This window comes from Hydra vulgaris, chromosome 08, assembly GCF_038396675.1.
Source record: "Hydra vulgaris chromosome 08, alternate assembly HydraT2T_AEP".
Classification (NCBI taxonomy): Eukaryota; Metazoa; Cnidaria; class Hydrozoa; order Anthoathecata; family Hydridae; genus Hydra; species Hydra vulgaris.
In genome coordinates this window covers 61,443,657-61,469,527 of record NC_088927.1, presented here as the reverse complement: position 1 = coordinate 61,469,527, position 25,871 = coordinate 61,443,657, and the positions used below count along the sequence as shown (strand labels likewise).

The 25,871-nt window shown below is 27.3% G+C and overlaps 1 protein-coding gene across 1 annotated transcript in view; it reads right to left on the bottom strand.

The window, feature by feature from the left end:
* Positions 1 to 14,684, bottom strand: part of LOC100214454 (protein flightless-1 homolog) — a 46,166-nt gene extending 31,482 nt beyond the window's left edge. The window contains exons 1-14 of the mRNA XM_065804092.1: positions 14,454 to 14,684; positions 11,935 to 12,042; positions 11,720 to 11,791; positions 9,085 to 9,165; positions 8,395 to 8,421; positions 8,217 to 8,275; positions 8,092 to 8,113; positions 6,947 to 7,001; positions 6,739 to 6,785; positions 6,491 to 6,528; positions 6,098 to 6,149; positions 5,808 to 5,976; positions 5,653 to 5,711; positions 4,759 to 4,804 (exon numbers count right to left, since the gene is read on the bottom strand). Of these exons, the coding sequence (XP_065660164.1) occupies positions 4,759 to 4,804; positions 5,653 to 5,711; positions 5,808 to 5,976; positions 6,098 to 6,149; positions 6,491 to 6,528; positions 6,739 to 6,785; positions 6,947 to 7,001; positions 8,092 to 8,113; positions 8,217 to 8,275; positions 8,395 to 8,421; positions 9,085 to 9,165; positions 11,720 to 11,791; positions 11,935 to 12,042; positions 14,454 to 14,522 (904 nt within the window). The 5' untranslated portion in view covers positions 14,523 to 14,684. The remainder of the gene's footprint in view (positions 1 to 4,758; positions 4,805 to 5,652; positions 5,712 to 5,807; positions 5,977 to 6,097; positions 6,150 to 6,490; positions 6,529 to 6,738; positions 6,786 to 6,946; positions 7,002 to 8,091; positions 8,114 to 8,216; positions 8,276 to 8,394; positions 8,422 to 9,084; positions 9,166 to 11,719; positions 11,792 to 11,934; positions 12,043 to 14,453) is intronic.
* Positions 14,685 to 25,871: the final 11,187 nt, after the last annotated feature.

The window sequence follows — 25,871 nt, the reverse complement described above, 5'->3', positions numbered from 1 at the left end:
TAAAAAAGCGAAACTTTTCAAAAAATAATTTTTAAGTAATAAGCGAACAGGGTGTTTTAATAAAAAATTAATATGCTAATTGAAATTCGAACACCTTTTATATATATATATATATATATATATATATATATATATATATATATATATATATATATATATATATATATATATATATATATATATATATATATGGCTATTTCCACGATGGAAGAGAAAATTTTGTGTTTAAAAATATCTTTTTTCAAAAGGTTTTATTTCTTTAATTATAGTTTAAACACCTTAAAATTATTGTTAAAATAAATTTTGAGTAGAAAATGTTTGAACCGAGTAGATAAATTTGATGAATGTTAGCAACTGTTTGTTCTTTTTATTATTTGAAAAAGTGAGTAAAATTTGAGGGCGAGTTATTGCAATATTTTAAACAAAACATATCCATATTTTTGTTTAGAAAGAATCTTTGAGATTACATATATGTCTTGAGTAAAAAAACTTTTACTCTTTAAAAATAATTCAAGTGTTTTTTTGTCACAAGTGTTTTTTTGTCACACAAATGCAAAAATTATGTTGCGTCACTGAACTAAAAGCTAAAAAAGTTTAATTATCGCAACTAAATTATGCTTTATGGCGAGGTTTTTTTAGAAATTATATATTTTAATGTAAACTTTTAATCATTACTAAAAAAAAAATTGGTTAAAAAGCATTGTATTAACATATAGTTATAGTTTAAAAGCTGTTGTGTCAATGAACCCATCGACGGGATAATTAGCGTTTTATAAAATAGCGCGGTAAGGAAGTCAAAATATCATCCAAAAGTTCAGATTTTGTTGTGGGTTTTCAAATTTTTCAAATTCAAATAAATTTTTGTATTTTAGTATTGTGAAGGGCTATTAGTAAATATTAGTAAACTTTTGAATTTATGTTAACATTTTCTTATAAAGTTGTAAATTATTAAGAAATGGAATCAAAATTAGAAGTAAAAAAAAAACGTTATGCAGAATACCAAGCTAATTATGTTTCTCGGAATGCTGATAAAAAGAAAGAAATGTCCAGAGTTAGATCTAAGAGATAACGAGAAAAATAGAAAGCCGATCCTAATAAAAAAGCAGCTTATGCTGCTAAAGCAAAATTAAGAGTTTTAAAAAGTCGCGCTTTAAAAAGAAAACTTTTAAATCAATATCAAAGACCAAGCTCATCTTTTAAAAACGTTCAACAAAGAGGAAAAGCATTGAAAAAAGTTTTAAAAGCACTACCAACAAAAGTAGAAACAATCTGAAATTCTTTCTATTCTTTCAAATAGCTCTGCTTGTAAAGATAATTCGGGTCTACCTCCAGCATGTTCAAAGCTGTATGGTCTTTCTGAAAGCGATGTTTTAGCAGTTGTAAACTTTTATAATGAAGATGAAGTTTCCCCAATATCACCAAACAAAAAAGATGTCACTCGAATTCAATTATCTGACGGAAAAGCAAACAATATTCAGATACGTCATTTATATTATACGCTAAAAGAAGCTTTTAAGTTATTCAAGAAAAAGCATCTGCACATAAAAATTGGACTCAGCAAATTGTGACCTTCGTCCACGTAATGTAAAATCAGTTACAAAATTTCCACATAATGTTTGTGTTTGTAGTTTGCATGAAAATATGCGATTTGCCTTAAATGCATTAACAAAATCAATTCAAGCGCCTTCAATCAAAGTTGGATCTGAAATGATAAATAACTTTGTTTGTATACGCTTATGATTGCGCCTATGACAAATGCGTTGCGTGCAAAGGTATGAAACAGTTCGATAAACACTTGCAAAAATACAATTGGTTTCGAAGTATCCTGGGAAAAGTGGAGAAAGCCTGAAACTAAAACATATGCAAACATTGAAAAAATTTCAAAAAAGTCTACTGTAACAGAACTCATCCAACACATATCAGCAATGCGTGATAAGTTCGTTAAGCACGCATTTGTAAAGAAAAACCAATCAACAATTTTTAATAAACTGAAGGAGGTTTCGATGAGTGTTAATTCTGAAATTGCGGTAATCCAAGTTGACTGGGCTGAAAACGCTAGTTGTTTCTATCAAAATGAGCCACAAGCGGCTCATTTTGGTCAAGTTTCTATCATGACCCTAGCAGTCTGGAACATTGAGTTAAAAACATTTGCCATAGTTTCAGATTCAACCGTACATTGACAAAATCCTTCACTTTATTCCTGATCAAGTCAAAGAAGTGCACATGTTCAGCGATAATGCCACTTCTCAGTCAAAACCAAAAGCATTATGGCTGCAATGGTTGTGTTTGAAAAACGTTTTCATAAAAAAATCTTCTGGCATTTCTGTGCAGCGATGCACGGGAAAGGAGTGGTTGACGGAATAGGAGCTACTGTTAAGCGAATTGCAGCCCTGAGAGTTAAAACTAGTCAATACGAAATCAGGTCAGCAGCAGATTTTGCGTAAGCATTACAAGATTTGCAAATATCTGTAATTCACATGTCAGAAAACAATAGACAAGACAACAAAACAATGAACTTGGATTCAGTTCAATTTTAAGTTATTCAAGAAAAATCAAAGTTATATCAAAATCACATTATTTTTATGTTCAGAATGATAACGTTGTTCCGATGCTATTTTCACCTGAGTATAATTAAAATTTATTACAAAATAACAAAACTTTTTAAAATGATTTTAATTTTGTCTTTTTGTTTTGTCACTGAACGTTGTGTCACTGAACTGATAGTTTTTTTTCTGTAAAATAAAACGAAATGAAAACTTTATTGTTTGTGGCTTTTTTCATGACTACCTTATTGCCAAATGAATAAATTACAACAAAAAAATCTAATAAGTCAAGCAAGAATTAAAATTTCAGCGAAAACTCCATTTAAAAGTATGCTGATAAAAAAACACTTTTTTCTGCGTTGCGTCACTGAACTCATGTTTTAATTTTTGCTATGTAGCAGTGTTATGTTAATACAATTGTGTTTAGTTTATATTATAAAATTTTAATTCAAGATTGATTTAGAGTAATAAAAAATTATTTTTGAGTTATAGAAAAATTTCTATTAAAAAAAATCTCTCCGCATGATGCGTCACTGAACTATGGAATTAGCCATATATATATATATATATATATATATATATATATATATATATATATATATATATATATATATTGTTCGTGACTATATATATATATATAGTCACGGACAAAATTAAGTAACATTGTTGATAAAATCGAAAGTCAAACAATAAAAACAGAATTATTTACGTCAGGATCTACATAACTGCAACAATTTTATGTTTTTTTTTCAATTTGATTCCAAAGAAAAAGAAATATATATTTATAACTCTTTTTTACTTATTGCAAAAGTAACTCTATTAAATAAAATTAGCCATCTTTCAATTTTTTAAAAAAAATGTGACAAAAGAAAGAAACATCTGAGTTTTTATTATGAAATATGTTTTGTCAATAACTATTTATTAAAAATGATTATTATTAAAAATATTTTGTTAAAGTTATTAAAAATAGGCATTTAAAACTATTTTTTTGGAATTTATTTTTACAAAAAAGTAAAACTAATAATAATAATAATGGATCATCATCAAAATTATTCATTGGACATCAGATCTTGGGTCATTTCTGATCGAAAAAAAGGCCTAACCTACAAGCAATGTGCTGAAAAATATCAAATATCAATAAGTGGTGTTAAAAAGATGTGTATAAAATATAAAACAACTAGTTCTGTTGAAAATCAGAAAAGATGTGGTCGCCCAGCTAAGACTTCAACAAGAACTGATATGCTAATTGCACGGATAGCAAAAAAAAATTCAACAATAACTTCAAGACAGATTGTCGAAAAGCTTAAATTAAATGTTTCCAGTCGAATTGTACAGAGAAGACTTAATTCAAGTGGTTTAATAAACCGTCTTCAGAATAGTAAACCCCTCATTAGTGGTTCACGAACAAAAAAATCACGAACAAAAAATTTGTTGATGAGTTTTTTATGGTTGATTTGTCTGTTTAGATTTAATAGTTAACAATTTATAATACTATAGTTTATACTATAGTTTTATATTTTTTAATACAGACATTAAAAATTAAAGTATTAGCTGAACTATTGTCAAATGATAACAGCTAATGCTTTTGTTTATCAAGAATAACAGCCAATGACAAATTGTAAGATTCAATTACTTTAAAACTAGGTTTATATTTTTAGTTTTCAATATACAAAAAACTATATTATACTTAAACAATATAACGGTTCAGCATGTTTAATTGCATGCATGATAATAAAGATTTCATGATATATACATATTTGAAGGAAAATCTATAAGCTGTTCCTTATGATCAACTGGTACACCAATGGTAATGGTAAAGAAACATATAAACATTTCAATTTTTGTCTTTATTTGCTTTGATTTATTTACTTTTTTTTAAAATTGATATTAGAAAATTGAATTTCACCAGCTAATATTGCTATCTGTTACCATTATTCTTTATTGTCACTTGTTTTTAAAATACTATTATTACGTTTACTAAGTAAGTTTATTCTTGCATAACTTATAAATTATGTTTACTAAGTAAGTTTATCCTTAGCTTATAAATTATGCTATTAACAACTTATTACAATTCAATACTGTACAAATTTAATACTTAATAATACAACCAAATATTTTTAATTATAATATAAATTGTCATAAATAACATAGTACTATTCAAAAAAAAATCTTTAGTAACAATATAAAAAAAGATCTCGAAAGAATAATAACTTACTATTTGTATATAATCGCTTTAAGTTAGTCAACTTGCAAATAGTTGCCTTAAAAAACAAAATAAATAAAAAATGAAATAATTAAAAAACTAAAAAAATTTGTTGTAAGTTACAAAAACAAAACACATGCTCCTGGTTTTCTGTACAGATATTATAGAAGCCACTAAAAATTCACAGCCATCTATTTTCAGCTAATCATTTTCACAGTAGCCTTATTATTTATATATCTATGAGTGGGAGCATACTGACCGAATCTCTTACTTTGCATCTTCTCAAATTAACTTGTACTACTGAGATTTGGACTCAATAAACCATATATCAAATTTATTGTGAAAACCACATATCAAACCATATCTTTATTGTGATATAGTTTGATACTTTTATCCTTGTTTTCACTTTCTTACTTCTCAATATATTTTCTAATCTCAAAAAAAAAAACCAAAACCTTTCATTCTTCATTTTATGGAGTGATGTTGTCATATATGAACCAGAAATTCTAATGATGCCAAATCTCATTTAGACAAAGTGCCTTTTCTATCAAAGACCATTGTCTTTGATAGAAAAGACACTTTGTCTAAATGAGATGTAAAGATGTAAAGAGATAAAAATATGTAATGTAATATCATAATGTGTATATCAAAATGTGTAATATAATATCATAATGTGATAAAGAGATAAAAATATGTAAAGAAAAAAAACATTACCACAACAGCAAAAATTCAAAGATGCGAAAAGATAATAAAATAACATGACTGTTAACTATAATAAGGATAATAAAAACAAAAAAATGTAATAAAAATAATAATGAATGACAGGTTTAAATTAGAGATTGGAATAGTAAAATGTTAGGCAACAAACAAGTTTGATTTTAACAAAAACACATATAAAAAATATACCGGTAAGCCAGTAAGTTGGTTCCTTCCAACATTCAATGTTTCTAACTTTGACCATGAATCTAAAATTATAAAAAAAAAAATTTATAACACTATTGTTAAAGACTTTTATTTTTTTTTATCTTTTAACGATGAAATCAAATGATGAAACAACTTACCTACTAAAGAAGATAACTCGGTAATCTGATTATGACTTAAATCAAGTCTCTTTAAGTTATTCATCCGATAAATAGACTCTGGAACTCTTGGCAAATCATTGTGGGAAATGTCCAAGTCTGTTAAAGTTTCAATATTATCGAGTTTGTTTGGCATATTGGAAAGGGTACGCTAGAAAGAAGTTAAACATTAAACAAACATTAACTAAAAACTTTCAAAAAGAATTAAATACTTACCAAATCATTTTTTTCTTAAATTATATTTTTATGATTCTAACAAGTATTAAACTTACTTGCGTATTTCTAAGATGAAGAGTATGAAGCTGTGTTAAAGAAGGTAGTTGTCTAAATAACAAAGCAAACTTATACAATAAACTGATGTTTTAAAGAGTATAAAACAAATGTCATTCATACTGATGTTTTTAAGAGTATAAATCAAATGTCATTCACACAATAAACTGATGTATTGAAGAGTATAAAACAAATGTCATTCATACAATAAACTGATGTTTTAAAGAGTATAAAACAAATGTCATTCATACAATAAACTGTTGTTTTAAAGAGTATAAAGTGATTAATAAGTTGCTTAACATTAAAGTGCGCTTTACAAAAAACAGTTTAAAAAAAAAACAACCATGAAAATAAAAAATACCTTTGAAATTAACAAATACCTTAATTAACCATACCTTAACTGTGCATGCATGAGTGGATTGTTATTCAAAATCTAAACAAAATGTAAAAAAGTTTGTTTAAAAATCTTCTTTTCTTCTGTTTCTAATATCATCATTAAACTAAAATTATTTTAAACTGTGCTTTCTTACAATATGGAATCTATTGCCTATTAAATGTAAATATATTAGTTTTTACATTTAACAGTTGGAAGTAATTAAATAAAACCTCTTTTTTTTTACTTTTCATTATTATCAAAATTTACCAGTGTCTGAAGATTGGTCAATCTTCGCAATTGTGGAGGTACAGTCTCTATATATAAAAAAAAAATTATAAAATGCAACCATTTATTTTAATACTTCATAAATACTATTACTCAAATCAATCTTATATAAAAATACATAGCTATATTATTCAAATCAATCTTGTAAATAAAAAAGAAATAATAAAGAAAACAACAAAAATAAAACTACCTAATGAATTGCTGCTGATATCAAGAAAAATCAAATCAGTCAAATTCATAAAGAGCTATTAAAATAAATTAAAAATTAGAATCTATATGAGCTTTAAAAAGTTCAACATATTTAATATATTTTAACATTGTAAAACAATTTTAAACATATTTACAAAGCGGATATAATATAAACAAAAGGGGCTTTAGTTCATACACTAAGACCACTAACTTTATCAAATATTGTACTATACTGCTAAATTATTAATAAAAGAATAAGGTTGATTATATATGCCCTCAAAGGTATATAAATTATTAATTCATGATGTCAGCTATAAAGCTCATTGGTTAATAGATATTTCTTGTTACTTAAAAGACGATTCGTAAGATTCAGATAATGAAAAAACACAAGAAAATAAATTGAACTTTTTCATAAAATAAAATATTGTTTCATATAAATAATTCTAAAAAGTTGACTTTGATTGAGAAGGAAAGGGAAAATTTTGGTAATCATTCTCATTCACATAAAAAGATTTAAGCAAATTTTTTAGCATTAAAACAAGCCCTCACTGGTCAAGATATATTGTTCCATTTCAAAAAACTTTAAACAAGGCGGTTTAACATCATTCATGATAATGTCTCTAATGATAAACATGCAACTACTAATGACACGTACTGCCAAAATTTGGATACTTAATTTATTTGGATACATAAAAAAAAACCGATAATTCTTCAGCCTGCATTTGTCAATAGAAAAGGTCCTAGTCTGCTTCACAATTATCATTTTCTCTCTCTCTCTTTCTCTCTTTATATATATATATATATATATATATATATATATATATATATATATATATATATATATATATATATATATATATATATATATATTTATATATATATATATATATATTTATATATATATATATATATATATGTATATATATATATATGTGTGTGTGTGTGTATTTGTAACATGTCTCGAACTTAATAGTACATCATCATTAAAATTACAAAAATCATTAATAAAACCTTTTTATATAGGTTACATACCTAATTACTCTCTCTCACACACAAATACACACACACACACACACGCACGCACGCACGCACGCACGCACACATACTCATAAATGCATATCTGTAAAAAATAAAGATCATAAATACCTGATTTGGAATGGATGTTAATCTAAATGAAATAAAATAAAAATAAAATGTGTATTAAAATTTTTTTTTAATAATCATCATTCTAATCAGTATTTTGAAAAAGTCCGCTCTTTTTTAAAACTCACCTGTTGTTACTCAAGTTAAGTACAAGCAATTCGCTTGCATTCTCTAATTCTTCTGGAATCTAAATCAGAGGTCAGAGAGGAAAAAAAAAATTATTATTTATAATTTCATTCTCTATAATTTTATTTCTATATTATATAAACAAAAAATATATTAAAAACATAACAATGCTAATAAAACCTCAATTATCTGGTTGTAGCTTAGATCCTGCAGGAAAAAAAAAATTAATAGAATGATTAAATAAAAATATAAATAGCAGATACTTTTTTTTATAAAAAAAATATAACTATTACCACACTATATAAATAAAATCAAAGTAAAAAATTTTAGATTAAAAATGGGTTTAGAGAATAAACTATAAGTTTTGATAAAACTGTGATAGAGATTATAACAAATCTGTGATTTTAAAGTTTTTCTCCAAAACATATATAACAGACCTGTGATTTTTAAGTTGTTCTCCAAAACATATATAACAGATCTGGAATTTTAAAATTGTTTTCCAAAGCATATATAACAGATCTGCAAGTTTAAAGTTGTTCACCAAAACAAATATAACAGATCTGTGATTTTTAAGTTGTTCTCCAAAACATATATGTTTATTATAACAAAAAAAAATTTAAATATTTTATATTGTCAAAGCTGTAACTGTTCATGTGTTGCAATATATTCTTATTACTTATAATAAATTTATTAACAATTTTTATTCGACAATCCAAAATGATAAACAGCTATTCACTTTTATAACAAAATTACTTACTGATTATTTAAATATATATTTCAGTTCACAAAAACTAATTTAAACTGATAAATAACAAAGTTATAAGGATAAGACGAAAAAAAAATTGATAGATAAAAAAGATAAAAAAGTACCATAGTAAGTAAATCTTCAAGAGCAAAAACTTCATTGGGAATACTTGCATTCTTGAGGTGATTATGACGAGCATTAATTACCTAAGAAGGTTTTAATTACATTCATTAATAAACAATAAAAAAAGTTATTTTTTGTGTATCGTGTACAATAAGGGTTGTTTTAAGTAACTTAACTACTTAAGTAATTGATTAAACGACTAGAGTACTTAAGTTAATTTATATTTATAAAGTAATTTTTTGTCAAATTAAATAAACATAAAATTGGTATTTTACAGACGTTGAAATAAGCGCTAGACATCCCCTGATTATTTTTGAGACCTGTTTGAGGGAAGAAATCTACCATTAATCATTTTTAATGAAAAAACCAACAATGATTTGTTGCCCTCCTATAGCAGGTCTAAAGAATGGTCAGAGGGGGTGTTGTCAGACATATTTCGACCCCCTGGTATTTTATAAAAATTTGTATAAAAGTAGTCTCATTTTCAATTTGTATTCAGCTAAAAAGAAAATGTTTTTTTTAGTTTGCATTTTGATGATTTCTCAGCTTTACCATATTTACTGCCAATAGAATCAATAGATATTGCTTTTGCCATCAAATTTGCTTTTGTCATCATTCTTGCCATCAATAGATTTAGCATACTTTCTCAAAAAAATTGTTTTATTTTTTTGTTTTCAATTTATTTCTTGTAATTTTGTTTTGCATATTCTTTTTATTAACCTAGTTATGTTTTATATTTATTTCTAGTAGTATTTAAAAATAAAAAAAAATAAATAATGGAAAGTGAATGGGTTCAAGCCTTCAAAAAAAATCTACAATTTGGAAACATCTATTAAATTCAAAAAAGGATAAAAATATTGTTAAGTGTAAAATTGTTGTTCAACTTTTAAGGCTAAACAAGCAGCAACAACAAGCAGCAACAACATTACTTTATCATTTAGAAAAAATAGAAATATAAAAAAAATAAAAAGAGTTACAGAAGACTTTAGAAGTTTTCTTTATCATGCAAAACATAAGATCACACAGAATTTTGTTGATCTTTTTTGTAACAATATGGGTTTTTCTGTTCATCAAAGCGATATAAGTTTAACCATTTGACATAAAAATACTAACTTTTAATTTTTCTTTCAAAATGCAAGTTTTTTTATTGAACAGATCACTATGGGTGGTTGACAATTGGACAATATTTAATTGAGTTTTTTCAAATACCACTCAACCGATTTTAATACTTTTTGTTTTGTTTTGAATAATGCATATGCAAGTATATTTTTATGTGCAAGTGTAGTTTTTTTTACATCTGATTAGTTTTTACAATGTTAATTAAAAGGTCTTCAAATTGAAGATGTTCAGAAATTTAATATAAAAAATTCTATGTGCTCATATTTAATAATTTCAATACCATATAAAGTTCCAAAATCAACTGCTGAAATTGTCATAAAATGTTTTAAGGTGAAAAAAACTATAAATAGAAATCAGGAAAGTGTTGGAAAATCAGGTTTTAATGAAATTCCACAGGATGCTAATCCACCAAACTGTCCTGATCAGTGAATAATGTAATCATACTCTTAAATAGAAAAGTGGAAAAAGGTTTTTTGGTTTTTGAGAAAAAATGCTTTTGAGGAAAAAAAGTAAATGGGTAAATAATTTAAAAAATTTTTGAAGTTTATGGTTTAACACTACAAAGCCACCAAGTCAAATTGAGGATTTGATGGAGGGTACTTAACAAAAAATAAATTTACTTATATGTTGATATTTTTTGCACACATCATTAAAAAAAAAAGTTACCATTAATTAAATAGTTTCTGCAAAAATGCAATTTAAAATCAAATTGTAACCCTTCAAAACGGTAATTAAACTTTTTTTTTTTACTTTGTATGGCATAGCATTGTTAAATTACAGCATAAATTTTGGTTGATAATATATTATCTTGAGTAATAAAGACATAATGGAGATACTAGTGTTTAAAAAAAAAATGTCTTAATTTGAGCCTAAAGTCTTTTTAAATAATTAACAGTTAGAAAGAAATATATTTAGTTACTAAATGTATTTTGTTACTAACCCAATACCTGTATTGTTACCAACCCAGTACCTGAATTTCGTTACCAGAAAAAGTCCAATAATAGCAGTATTCCTGAATCCATACGATGGATGAACTACTGGGAAATGTTTAAACATTTTGAAATTAAACATTGATATGTGGCTGTGTAGAAAATACAGTTAATAAAATTTTGTTGGTAAACTGCTTTTTAGTTAATCATACTATTTTTAAGCCGAAAACATGTAATTTAAGCATTATTAACTATTTATTTTAGCATTATTAACTATTAATTATTTTTGTATTTTTAGCAGGTTTTTTTTTTCAATATTTATAATTGATTTAAAAATTTTTAATTAAAAAAAAAAAAAAGGAAAGTATATATAAAAGTTTAAAGAGATAAGTATTAAACAGTCTTTTCAAACAGATAGTTTTATAGGATTATTCAATGTTTTAGTTTGACACTATAAAAACTTTATGCAGGTGTTGGAGCTTGAAAAACTTCTGCCCACACTCTAATAAATATCATCAATGCACTATAACATTGATACAAAAAGTAGATATTTAATGGTTACCTATTTGTATTAATTAAAAACAATTACTTTTAAATTTGGTAAGTTAGCCACATTAATTTCTAAGCTGTTTAAATTGTTTTTCACTAATGAAAGATGCTCCTAAAAAAAATTAAAAAAATAAAAATGTATATATATATATACACACACACATCTAATAAATAATAATAAATAAAAAGTAATTAACTATTTTCATTAAAAAAATAAAAATATTTCAGCAATTCCTTTCTAAAAACATTAATTACTAATTTAGTTAATTGGCAAATTTCTTCCGGAACTTTTGATAGATTTGATTTGTCAAGTCTTAACCATCGAAGATTTGTCATCGATATTAGGCGAGAGGGAAATGAATTCTAAAATATAAAAGAAAACTATTAAAAAACAATAAATATAACAATAAAAAAACAGTATAGACATCCTAAAAACTGTAAAAAAAAACATTAAATGTTAAAAACACTTTTACAAAAATCAAACACATATCAATATTAGTAGCAGTAATATCGCATATTTTTTTATTTAAGTTAGGAATGCAATTTTCAAAATGATACATCTGAATTTCAGAATACAATTTCTTAAAAAAGAAAAAAAAAATCATTATTCATGTTTATTCATTATTTTATAGCAAGATTTTAAAGCTTATTTTTAACTTAATCAACTTTAATAAATTTAATATATAAATTATCAAGTTTAATAAATCTGGGTTAACATATTATTAACTCAACAATTATCTGACAAGTTTATAGTTATAAAATTTATTTATCATTAAAAACATTTATTACTAAAATTTCTTGTTGCTTTGCTGCAAATATATATAAGAATTATAGAATCATAGATTTTTTTTCATTTAACTAAAAAATCAAAAACCAAAAAAAAAATAAAAAAAAAATACAACCAATATTTAACTATAGTATTCAAAATAACTTCTGGATATTTGAATGTATCCTATTTTAAATTGTAGTTACTTAGGCAAGTGAAGCTAATATAAAGAAAACTCTGATATAACACCTATAACTTATTTGTCAGTACTTGCAGTCACTGTGAAATTACAACTGTAGCAAAAAAAGTTGCAATCTTGAACTAGGAATTAGAAAAATATTAAACAGAATGCATTAGACATTTTTGCCATAAAGCTGCTGTATTTTTGGATGCACTAAAAACTATAACTAGAAATTTAAAAAATCTCCAATGATAACATTTGCATAATATTTTCTCACTAAACTTATTGAAGCAAAACTTGATAAATAATTAACTAAATCTTGTTATCCTCCCCGCAGGAAAATAAAGTCTGAGGGAAAAACTGCGAAGAACACACTGAACCCTCTAACTACTGTTTTATCAGGCTTCTCTATATTACCCTGTTAGTCTTTAATTAACAAATGACTAATCTTAATTCTAAAAACTTATTCTATGACAATCAATATAGATTTTGACCCCTTTGTTCTGCAGCTAACTTGTTAACTATTATAACAGTAAGATCCTACTGTACATTAGGTGGAAGCAGCAAGACAAGGGCTGAGGCTTTCAAAATAGCAAGGGCCTTTCATAAAGTATGGCATGCTGGTCTTTTTCATATGTTTGCTTCATATAGTGTATCAAGGTTTTTAAAATTTAGTGTCTCAAGTTTTTAAAATGACTGAATTATACTTTCATGAATTATAACTGCAATAATATATATATTTTATTGCATTTTTAGTGTATTTGAAACAAAAACTATTTTTTATTTCATAATACTTTAAAAAGGAAAAAAATATTATACAATTTTTAAGCGCATTTTTTAGCATTGAATTCACATACAATTTTAAGTAAAGTAACAGTACCTAAAGCCTTGTAACTTATTTATAATGCAGGGAAGAGTTTTGTATTTAAAAGTTTTCAGGAATGCGGAGTACCAAAAAGACTCTGGTTTTATATATCTATTTCTTTCTAGTCTCTGGTGTCCAGAAGCTCTAAATGTGTTGGTTGACATAAGATCAGCTATAAAACAAAGATTCATGAGATTTAATAACTTGAAACTTATTGTTCTTAAGCACAGAGTCCTTGCCATTATTATACCTATGGACTCCAGGTCTAAAAATTAGAGCTCCTGAATACCAAAAACTAGAAAGAAATAATCTTTTCGTGACTTCCCATCCCTGAAAGATTCATTCCAAAATCACTCATATTGGCTTCCAAGATCATCTTTATAATTAAGAATTTTTGCAGCAAACTTTTATTAAAATTGAAAGCATAAAGAATTATTTGCATCTTAAAAAAATCTATTAAAAAGCTAATTACTAAAATAATTAATTAGCCCATATTAAATAATATTAATATAGCCAAATAAAAAATTAGGCAGCCTATATTTTTATATTTTAATGTATTCATTTTAAAAAATTATGCTGAACTAAACATCTTTTTATAAAACTTTATGAGATGGATAACCAACTGACAACTAAGTAAAAATAAATTTACTTATTTTGCCTAACAATTTCAGTTTTTGTACTTAATATAGTATAATAATGATAGTCATTTAAGTAAAATCCTAACTGTACTATTGACAATAGTGTTGTAAATGTTTAATAGTTTTAATATTACAACTTCTTTTTAAATTGGTAATTTCATAAATATTTTGTAAATGTTTTGATCCCTTAGATTCTAAAGAGAAACTCACTTTTTATTTCTTATCCCCAAATAAAAAAACCGCAAAAAAAAAATCCAAACCTTCACCTAAGAATAACTTATAAAAACTTAAAAACGTATGTATAAGTTAAATGAGCCAGCTTACATTAAAGTCATTTTTAGATAAATCAATTCCTCGAACAAAAGGAAGAACACCTAAAACTTCAGTAGACATTTAGAGTTTGTTTATTTCTCTAGTAACTGAAATATTTATCTATTTATATTAAAAAAATTTGCTTCATTTGTTAAAACTAAAGGTTAAAATAATCTCAAATCCACATAATTTGATGCATAAGAAATTTTCCGTAAAGTTCTTTAAAACTGTTATTGTCTCGATAACCTTTTACAATATAGCGAGTTCTTAATGTTTGTTTTTCAAATATTGAACACCAATGACCATATGCAATTATATTTTTATAAAAATATAAAAGAAACAAAAAAACTATAAAAAATCGCACTACTTAGTAAAACGCAAACAAGCACGCGACGCAAAAAATTTATATAAATTTACAAAGTTTTATATGTTTTTGACAAAACCGAGTTAAGAATAAGATAACAATCCCACTCAGGCCCGAATTCTGTGAAGACCAAAACAAGGAAAACTTGTTATATTTCTCTTCTATTACTTTAAATCTTAATCTCATTTGACTAGTCAGATTGTCGAGTGCAACATTGAAGACATTACACAAAGTTTTTCGATGCTTCTTCGTGGTTGTAACCAGCAGTTTCATCAGGGAAGACCATATTTTCTCGTGTTCTCTTCACAACAAAAATAATTTCATTAAATTTCAAGTTCTTTGCAACTTCTGATGCCTCTATCAAAATCAGGTCCCAAAACAACGGATTCGATCCAGATCCGTCAAAAGGCCGTTTAGAATCTTTACTTTATCATTGAGAGTGATTTGAGTGGATTGAAGCAGAAGACTCTCGTTGTTAACTGCCATCAAACATTTAAACCAAAAAGTAGTGAATAAAAAAATTAAAAAGAATTCATCCATTTAATATGATAATACACTTCATTACTACTTTCGCCTGAAAGGTCTAACTCTTTTAGACTATAAAATGATTTCAAGATCTCTCTTGGCTTTTTTGCTGGTGGCTTGACAGTTTCCATCATTGAGTTTTATCGTGTATCATTTTTGGCATGTCTCCTCGTAAAGAATTTTCCAACAAACGAACTGCAGCTGAGCAGATTGTATAGTTTTTGAATATTTCCAGAATAGGATTTTGCAGGAGCCGACGATTCAAACGTGTACTGCACATAAGTTCAAACTGTGAACAGAGCATGGAATGAAAGTTGCTTGAGTATAATTCTGTCTAATCAAAGCTTGAACTCTATTGTAAATATTTGCCATATTATCACAATGGTCGTAGTTTTGACTATGACAATTTTTTATGTCGAGCTCATTCTTGTCCGACACCTTCAATATCAACTTTGTTATATTAAAACCCTTTTTCTTTTCAAGTTATTCTAGCTTTAGGAATCTTTTTTTAACCTCCCCAGCTGATTATTGCTGAAATGCAAAAAACGAAAAATGAAAGTAATTTTCTTGCTGTGGGGTGAATCGGGAGTGCTGCCCGTGATGATCGTAAAGTATATTGGTTTTTTGCTTTCTCGAAAAACTTCTCTAACCACTGATTTGCCGCACTCCTCGATAAATTTGTTCTGTGATTTCCAGGATAAGTAATGAGCTTGCTTGCGTTTATTTTCTACTTGGTGTTTAGCAATAAGATACATATGATCTTGTAATGTTTTATTGAGGCGAAAAATTAATTCGAGCGCTCTAAGGAAGTTTCCATTCCCATTTTTGAAAAATTTTTGATTGGATTCTAATTGCAAACAAAAAATAATCAAAATAGAAATCCATATTTATATCCAATTATAACTTATAACTTTGGTTTTTAAATTACAAATGAAATAATGCAAAATCTAATTTAAAATTTAAAAACAATATTCTTAGCTCTAAAAGCTAAATTTCTTGAAGCTAGAAAAATTGCGACGTCAAAAATGCATTGCAAAATCACTTTCCATGGCTTTGTTTCACCTCCAATTTATTTTTCTAATTGATGGTCAAATAAATTTTAAGTGAATTGTAGTGAATAGTTTCGATGAAAATTGCTTAGTTGATGACTTTTAATGCGATTTGAAAGTTTTCTCCAATTTCCATGTATAGCTCCATTTCAAGACAACAAACTAGATTGAACGCTGTATCTGATTAAAATAAGCAACCCAAAAAGAGAGCAAAGGAAAGAAAAGATTGATGCCACAGCTTTAATCCAAACGAGTCAATCTCTTCCAATTTTTTCTTCGTTTCTTTTTTCCTCTATAAAAATGTAAGTAGGGAATTTGCATTCTTTTGATCTTTTGGAAAGTTGCCAAGATTTGAAGAAGGCCCCATCAAAATTATATTCGTTAGATCAGTGTCTGATATTGGTTTTCATAAGGCAGGATCGTTAGAGGTTGGTCAAATTTTTATAGAAAGATCACTTTTATATATTTGTTGGTCATAATGACAATCAACTTCAAAATCCAACTGATTTTTTTTAAAGGTGATGACGATTTTTGGGAATCATCGATGCCATCGGCAAGAAAAGGTTTGTCGGAATTATGATCTGGCAACTCATTAGGGTAATTGATATCTTTCTCTATATTAAATCTTATACAATATATAACTATAAAGAAATATTGTTAAACATAATTATTTTAATTATTCTTTCATGGATGTCAAAAGTTTTAAAAAATTTAAAAACCTGCTTGCATTTATCTTTGTTTTTGTTCAACGAACGCAATCTAAAAGTGTTCGTTTGTTTTTGCACTCGTTTTCTTTCCGAGTCATCGCTCTTTTATTTCCAGCAGCTCCAGACAACTGGTTCACTTGTGGATATCTTTAATTATTCATGTTAAAACTTGTGACGATGCAAAGAATGTTAACTTTTTAAATCTTAAAAATTAAAAACTTTATAATTACCATGGTGTTACAAATCGCGGGGCAAAAGTCAGTACTTAGGAAGTAAATATCCACTAAAGATAAATTTCTTGTGGAAATATAGTCAGAATGTATTTAATTTCTTTGTTTACTTGGTTGTCAAAATATAGTCGGAACAAAATGCAGGCGAGTGTAAAACATAGACACGCACAAAAGTATTTACAGGTATGCAATATTTACAGGTATGCAATATTTACAGGTATGCAATATTTAAGCAAAAATAAGTTAAATAACTAGTTCGACTTTTACGTTTTTTTTCCAACTTTCTTTACTTCATTATGCAAACTTAATTATCTTTTCTTAAATGTAAACAAAGTTTAAAAGAAGAACGAAATTAATACACAAAAATTGCTTAAGCTTTAAATATGATATCAGCTAAATTTTTTATCATTACAATAATTTTTTTAAGGCAAATGTGATGTCCTATAGAATGTGATGCCTAGGGCAAAGAACTTTAGTTGCCCCTCCCTCTTGGCGGCCCTGATCCCAATTAACTTCATATCTATGAAGTCAAGTGGGATTAGTATCTTTTTTAAAACTTAGTTTTAACTTGTCAGCGCTAACTATATAGTAAGCGCTAAATATATAATTCATGGCCGTTGATGAGTGGGGGCTTGGGGGAAGGAGGGGATGTGTGTGTGTGGAAGCGCTTCAGCAACCCCCTCCTCCTCATTACTTTTAGCTTTGGTTGCGCATCTAATCATATATTTATAAACAATTAGAATAAATTTATAAAAAAATTTATTTTGTAATTATCTATAGAAAAATATTTCCTTTCTACAAATAAGTAGAATTTGCTGTATAGCGTAGTGTAGTGTAGTATATGTCATTAAACCATTGTATTGAACTGAAAGTCGTTTTTTTTGTTTTTGTTTTTAACTAATTAGTATTTTCTGTCTTTGTTTCTTTGTTTTGTGGTTTATTTTGAGTTGCTTTTTAAGCATGAGAAAATCTTTCAAGAACCTAATGTTTAAAATTTTATATTATTAGATAACTATATTAGATAATATTATTAGACACATCCGTTTACAAAAGAGAGCAGTTGTGGGATTGTTCTAAAAACATTTGAAAATATATATATATATATATATATATATATATATATATATATATATATATACATATATATTTATATAAATATATATATATATATATATATATATATATATATATATATATATATATATACATATATATTTATATATATATATATATATATATATATATATATATATATATATATATATATATATATATATATATATATATATATATATATTGTTTTTAAAATTCTAATTCACTCTCAATGAGGCTGCAAGCAACCACAGAGGGAATATTTGAGTGAAATTAGAGGCCGAAAATATAAACGTTGTATTTTAGGGGATATAAAGCCTTATTTGAGTAAAACAATGACTTAAGATAATTTTTTTTATTTTTGTGTTTAACCAGCTTATTGGTGCAGTAAGAAGGAAGGGGATAATGCAGATAATAAAATGCAGATAAACGCTGCACAGTGGGAAATCATATGGCCATAACACCCTCAATGGTAGTGGCTTCTTGAAGTTCGGTTGTTTTTTTTACGTATTTTTCGAAAAAAACTCATAAGATGCAGGGTTTAAGTAAATATATATATTTTTAATTTATAGAACATTAAAAAAATTGACTATACATACATCATTGGAAAGGTTATAATATAGGCTGGTTATAATATAAGAAATATTTGAAAGCAGAAATCAGATTTGGCTTAATTCAGTTTTTAAAACAAGTGATTTAGTTAAATCACCAGCTAACCAAGAGGATTTAATAAATAAATCAGCAAAAATAGGTCAACCAACAAAAGAGTTCGATAAATCGACTCACTCGAAAAGATGATTGACAGCAAACATATCATTTGATTCAAAAACGGAACTTTCAAATTGTGTTTATGAAAATACTCATACAGAAGCACCATGCAGATTTCCATATTATCAAGCAATTTCCGAAAAAAAACCCACTGAAGTTACTGAAACAGACACAAACATATTTTGTATGTTTAAGTAAAAAAAAAAATCTTATAATATTTCTTACTTTATCTTTTTGTTAAACTTTTGCAACTTATCGTATTCTTGTTGCAATTATGTATTAACTTGTTTCATATAACGAGTATTTGTAAATTTATATAATGAGAAATTTGTAAATAATACCTTACGCTTACTATAGGGGTTGATGACAAGACTTCTGTCTTGTACATACTCCTGCCGTTATTAATTTTTTATTTAAATTTTATTGATGAAAATTGTAAAACAAGAACATTGTAAAATGTTTATAATTACAAATAAAAAAACTATAGGACCTTATAGATTACACATCTAAGAGGCTTGTAAAAGACAGAAAAAGGAAGTTTTAAAATTTTTAAAGATAAAATTGTCATTTGGATGATTAAAAAAACAAAAAACATTGATGAATTAATACTAGTTAGAAGTTGAAGTATGAACGGAACATCGAAATAACATCAATGTCTTAATAATTCACTCAAAATAACATCAATGTCTTAATAATTCCAATCATAGTAACCTTTTAGATTCAAATCTATCACAGTAACCTCACCTCTTCGGCTATATGTGCATTTAGATTCAAACAATATTTTATGAAATAACATAATGTATCAGAGTATTACATTTAATAGACCAATTATGCTGGAGTATATAAAGGAAATAAAAGAAGTAGTATTAAAAATTAAGGAATAAATTTATAAAGAAATTTTGAATTTATACCCTAATTAAGTTTACTTTCCAGGACATAAGTATATTTTGATCAACTTTAGTTTTATCCTTTCATTGATTGATAAGAATCTCTTAGTTTACATTATCGACATTTCTTCGACACTTGTCCCCTTTCCCATTTTCATCGTACCTCTTACAATTTATCATCGTACCTCTTACAACTACCTTAAAGCTGACTGGGATTCTTTCCGTAATTTGCTTTGTTATGGTCCTTGGGTAGAAATCTTTCGTCTTCCTGCTGAAAAATGTGCTTTAACTTAATTTCTTGGATTCAGGCAGACATAGAATCCTTTATACCCTCTTGACTATTCCAAGTCAAGTCTCACTCTTCTCCATGGTATTCCTCTGATTGTGCAGCTGCAATTTTTAATCGTAACCATTACTTTCATATCTATCAGCAAATAAGTTCTCATTAAGCAAGGTTTTTGAGTCTTTAATCAACAAACACTTAATCTCTCTCCTTGAATCTAACAACTTTTTGATCATCAACACAGATTTCGATCTTCTCATTCTACTGCTGATTTGTTAACGGTAATAACTGATAGAATTTATCATGCATTAGATAAATGTAGAAAGACTAAAGTCATTGCTCTCGATATTTCTAAAGCTTTTGATAAAGTTTGCCGTGCCGGCCTTTTCTATAAGCTCTCTTCTTACAGTGTATCAGGTAACATCTTTAAGATTATTGAATCCGTCATTACGAATCATTGGATAAAGGTTGTTCTCAATGGACAGCACTCTTCTTCATTTCCTGTAACTTCAAGGGTTCAATAAGATTTTATCCATGGTCCTATAATTTTTTTGACATACATTAACGATCTCCAAGAAATTCTCACACCTAAGGTGGCATTGTTTAGCTGATGATACTACCATTTATTCTTGTCTTGATACTCTCTGATTGCTTGGAGGAGGTATTTGAGCTTAAAAAGGATCTCACTTCTGTTACAGCATGGGGCTCTCAGTGACTTGTGAACTTTAACTCAGATAAAACGCAATTTTTCTCAGCTAATCGTTATTGCAGTAATCGAGTTTTTTATACATTTATGAACGGTAATGCACTCGATAAGTTATGTACCTTCATCTTCTAGGATTAACTCTTACTTCCGATCTTTCTTGGAAACCATATATCAAATTATTTGCAAATTTAGCATCTGCTAAGGTTGCTTGTTTAACTGTAACTGCTTTTAAGTGCTCCAAAAATTCTCATTTGTCTAGTTTTTTTCCTTAAACATCATTTCTTTGGAATTCGTTTCCTTCATTTTGTTTTCCTGATTTATTTATTTTTTTAAGTTGTCTGTCAATTGTTATCTTGCTCTACAAACTTCATTTTTTCTCTTCCAGTAACTTCCAACTCTTGTAGTGGTTGCTTGCAGCATTTTTGGAAGTAAAGATGTTGAAAAAACTTTCTTGATTCTTCACGCCACACCTAACATGATGAGTTATCTAAAACTTTTTAAGGAAGGATTTGTACAGATAAGCAGGCATTGTTTTTTGAATTCATTTTACATACATATATGAAGTAAAGTTTTCATTTTAATCCTAGAAGATGAGATAAAAATTTGGAAAGTAAAAAAGGTTTAAAAAGATCGATAAATTTTGAAAAAAAAGAGTTTTTTTTTTATAAAGAAAAATAAAATTCATAATAAAATGTTTGAGGAATTCGGTTTGAGAGTTGATGGAATCAAGAGTTGACGGATCGGGAACTAGTAATACCGTAAATTCATGCTGATAAGCTTTTTCTGATCCTTTATAACTCAACAAATAATTAACTAATTTTAGAATTTGATGATATTAATATTACATAACATTCTAATTGCAATCAACTATAATGACCCAATTGATCAGGAAAAAAGTGATAAATACTGCAAAGGTATAATTGAGAAATTGTAAGAGACATGATTGGTTCAACGTCGCAGCGTCCATTCACAAAGTATTAGCATATCTTGGGGAAATTACCATTACTTCATCAGTTCCACTTGGTTTAATAAAAGAAGAAACAGCGGATTGACAGACTACTTAAAGGATTGCAAATTATATGACATACTTTGACAGTTTTATGTCTGAATTATTTTCTGCTGACATAAAATATGTCAGACATATTTTCTATCAACATATTTTGACATATTTTATGTCTATATTATTTTCTGCTGACATAAAATATGTCAGGCATATTTTCTATTGACATATTTTGACATAATTTTATGTCTGACATATTATTTTATTTCAATCTAACATATTTATTGCGCATTTCAGCTTAATTTAAAGAGTAAAGTGAAAATAGTTTAACAAATTTGTTGCTTTTTTACAATGAGTTATGCTTCATAAAACTTTTATTTTGAACCCTATAAGCAAACATCAGTTGTTTCGTAAAGGTCTTTTTCTGGCCTTTTTAGCGATGCATCATTTGATAGTATTGACTAATATTGACTATTGTTGATGCCTCATTTGATAGTATTGATTAGTATTGGCGATTTCCCTTATAAGAATGGAAAAACCATCTCAAGCTGATTTTTTCTTACTGAAAGTGGTTTTTATTAGTATGACTAAACTTAAAATTATTTATTTGATTAAAATAATTATAGAAAAAAGCATTTTCATTTATTTTTAATTAATAGTTGATCTTAAAAAAGATTTCATTATCAAAATTTGAATTCATAAGATTCTAATAATTTATAACTAATTACGAATAATATACTTATAGTTATAATAGTTATGATATATTTAACATTAAAAAAACTGGCAATTGCATTATAAATGCAAAGTAAACTGCCATAATTTATGGCAGTTAACTTTGCAGATGCATATTATATATATATATATTTATTGCATATGCATATTATATATATATTATATATATATTTGCATATTATGGCCCATAAACTTGAATAAAATGTTTTGAGTGAAATATATATTTTAATAATTATTTTTTTCGTTTTGCTTACAATTTAAAGTCAAAAATGGAGAATAATTTATTAAATGAACAAGTGAAAACTCAATTTGAAAATAATAAAGAAAGAGGAGTCTAGAAAGTCTAGACTCCTCTAGACTAAAAAGTCTTAAAGAAAAAACTTAGACTGAGATTCATTAAACGTGAAGAACTTCAAACAACACCAGAGATTGTTATGACAATAACAAATGAAATTCTCGAATATTATTCTAATGACCTAGTGTTTATGCAGACATTTAAAAAGGTTAGAAGTATCAAAAGATATTATAATTTAGAAAAAAGTAAAGAAGCTAGCAAAACTTTTGCAGCTTATAAGGGAGAATGGAGAGAAAGAAAAATTCGCAACTCTATAAAAAGAAAAACAGTTAGACAAAGACAATTATAAATATATAATAAGAAATGACTACTTTAAATTAAAAAGCAATTGAAGAGCTATGTAATCTTTTACTTGAAAAAGTGATTGATTTAGCACAGTTACGAAAGGAGGTCTTTTTAATAACAGAAGCGCCTCAGCTTCCAGCTAAAAGCACACCAAATTGAGAAGTCAACTTTAAAAAAGAAGCTACTAATAAAAGGTCGAACTAACATAAATAATTTCTTTAAACCTATACCAGCTCCTAGACCACCTTGGCCGGCACCGCCAGTACCACCTCCTAGACTGTTCAAGCCAACTAAGCCAATACTTCTTTATAGACCTTCCCCAAAGATTGAAGAACCTTCTAAACTAAAATATTCTACTAAAGAGCGTAATGGTTGACTTAAAAATTATATTTTACAACGGAGTGTTAAAAGAATATTACCAGGTTTTGAAATTAGCAAACAAACTAGACAGCTTGAAGCACTCATTCAGCTTATTTTTTATAAGCTGAATGAAACAAAAAATTGAAGAGTCGATAGAAACTAAAATCAATAAGCATGAGCAAAAAGTGAGACTGATTTAGTTGCTGAACTACAAAAAACATTATCTAACTGTGATACTGTAACACAAATTGTTTACTTGCGCTCAGATGTTGCTCCTATTCTTAATAAAAATAGTATTAAAGATTTACTAGAGACAGCTCTAGCAAAAATTAATGAACTTCTTTAAAAATTTACTTCAAAGGGTTCAGGTTAACAACTTAGTCGTTGCGAATCGCTACACATTGGATTTGCAAAATATGAGCCATTTAAAGGTAAATCATATACTAAAACACCAAGTTGCATTCCAAAGCTGCGTCATTAACGTAAAAAATATAGATAACCGTTGCTTTCAGTGGGTTATCCTTAGCGCACTATACCCTGTAGATTCTCCTAAAATTGAGGGTAAAACTACAATTAAGCATGGGGAAAAACATGCAGATCGTGTAAGAAATTATAGTGAACATCTAGAAGAACTAATTTTTGATGGAATTAAATTTCCAGTCAAAATAAGTGATAATGCTAAGTTTGAGCGCCAAAATTCAACATTTCCAGTTCACGTTTTTGCATAGAGTAGCGCTCTTTATCCTCTTTACATTAGCGATGAAAGAGATAAGACTGATATTGATCTTCTGCTTACTCAAGAAGATTCAAAATTTCACTATGTTTGGATAATAAACTTAGCTGGAATGGTTTATTATACGGGTAAAAAAAAAATAGCAAAATACCCTTGTCGTCGATGCCCTCATCTATTCAGTACAGCTAACTTATTGAAAGCTCACCGAAATAATTGTCTTGGGATTGGAGAAAACGCGCAGTGCACAGTGATACCTGACATGGGTAGAGACGATATTTGTAAATTCACTAACTATCACAAACAAAAGCTAGTGTCTAACGTTATTTATGTTGACTTTGAATATCAGGATATTCCAGTGAAAGAAGCACAAAACAACTCAGCTAAAAGTACTACTAGCTTAGTTGCAAAGCAGATACTTTGCAGCTACTGTTACGTAAAAGTTAGAAGTTACGGGCTTACCAAAGTTTCAACGCAGAGAGAATGAAGTAGTGTACTTTCTAGCAATTCTTCAAATCGGGTTGTACGGAGTTAACACAGTGTTTAGAAATCTGGAAAAATGGTTATGGCGACGGAGCTTTTATTAAAGATAAAGTTAGAGACCGTTGTCATATAAGAGGCAATAAATGTAATCTCAAGCCTTGCATTAGGCCTGATTACTGGTAACTAAGTTTCCTGTGATCTTTCATAATTTGCACTGCTATGATTCACATTTGATTATGAAAATTCTCGGTAAAACTGGAGGAGGTAAGATTAGCTGCATTCCTAACACAATGGAGAAGCATATGACGTTTGGTTTAGGTGCAATTTATTGAAAGTTTACGGTTTATAAGCTCATCACGAGATGATTTAGCAAAAAATCTCAAACTAGATAACATGAATATAACAAGAATTGGACTAACTGATAGCGAGTTATTACTGCTGAAACCCAAGGGTTTCTACACTTATGAATACGTTGATAGCTTTGATAGATTTAACAAAAGATACTTACCATCTCAGGAAGCTTTTTATAGTAAGTTGTCAAGAGATGGTATTAAAGCTGAAGATTATGAACACGCGCTAAACATTTCAGACGCTTTTAACTGTGAAACGTCCGGTGATTATCACGACATCTACCTTAAAACAGATGTAAAACTTTTAGCTGACGTTTTTGGAAAATTTAGAACCACAAGTACAACTTTTTATGGTCTGGACTCAGCACACTATTTTAACGCTCCAGGCATGAGTTGGGACTTGCTTTTAAAGAAGACTGGAGTTTAACTTGAGCTACATACTGATATTGACATGCACCACTTTATTGAAAAGGGCTACGTGGTAGCATTTTAATGGCAAGCAAGCGTTTTGCAAAAGCTAACAA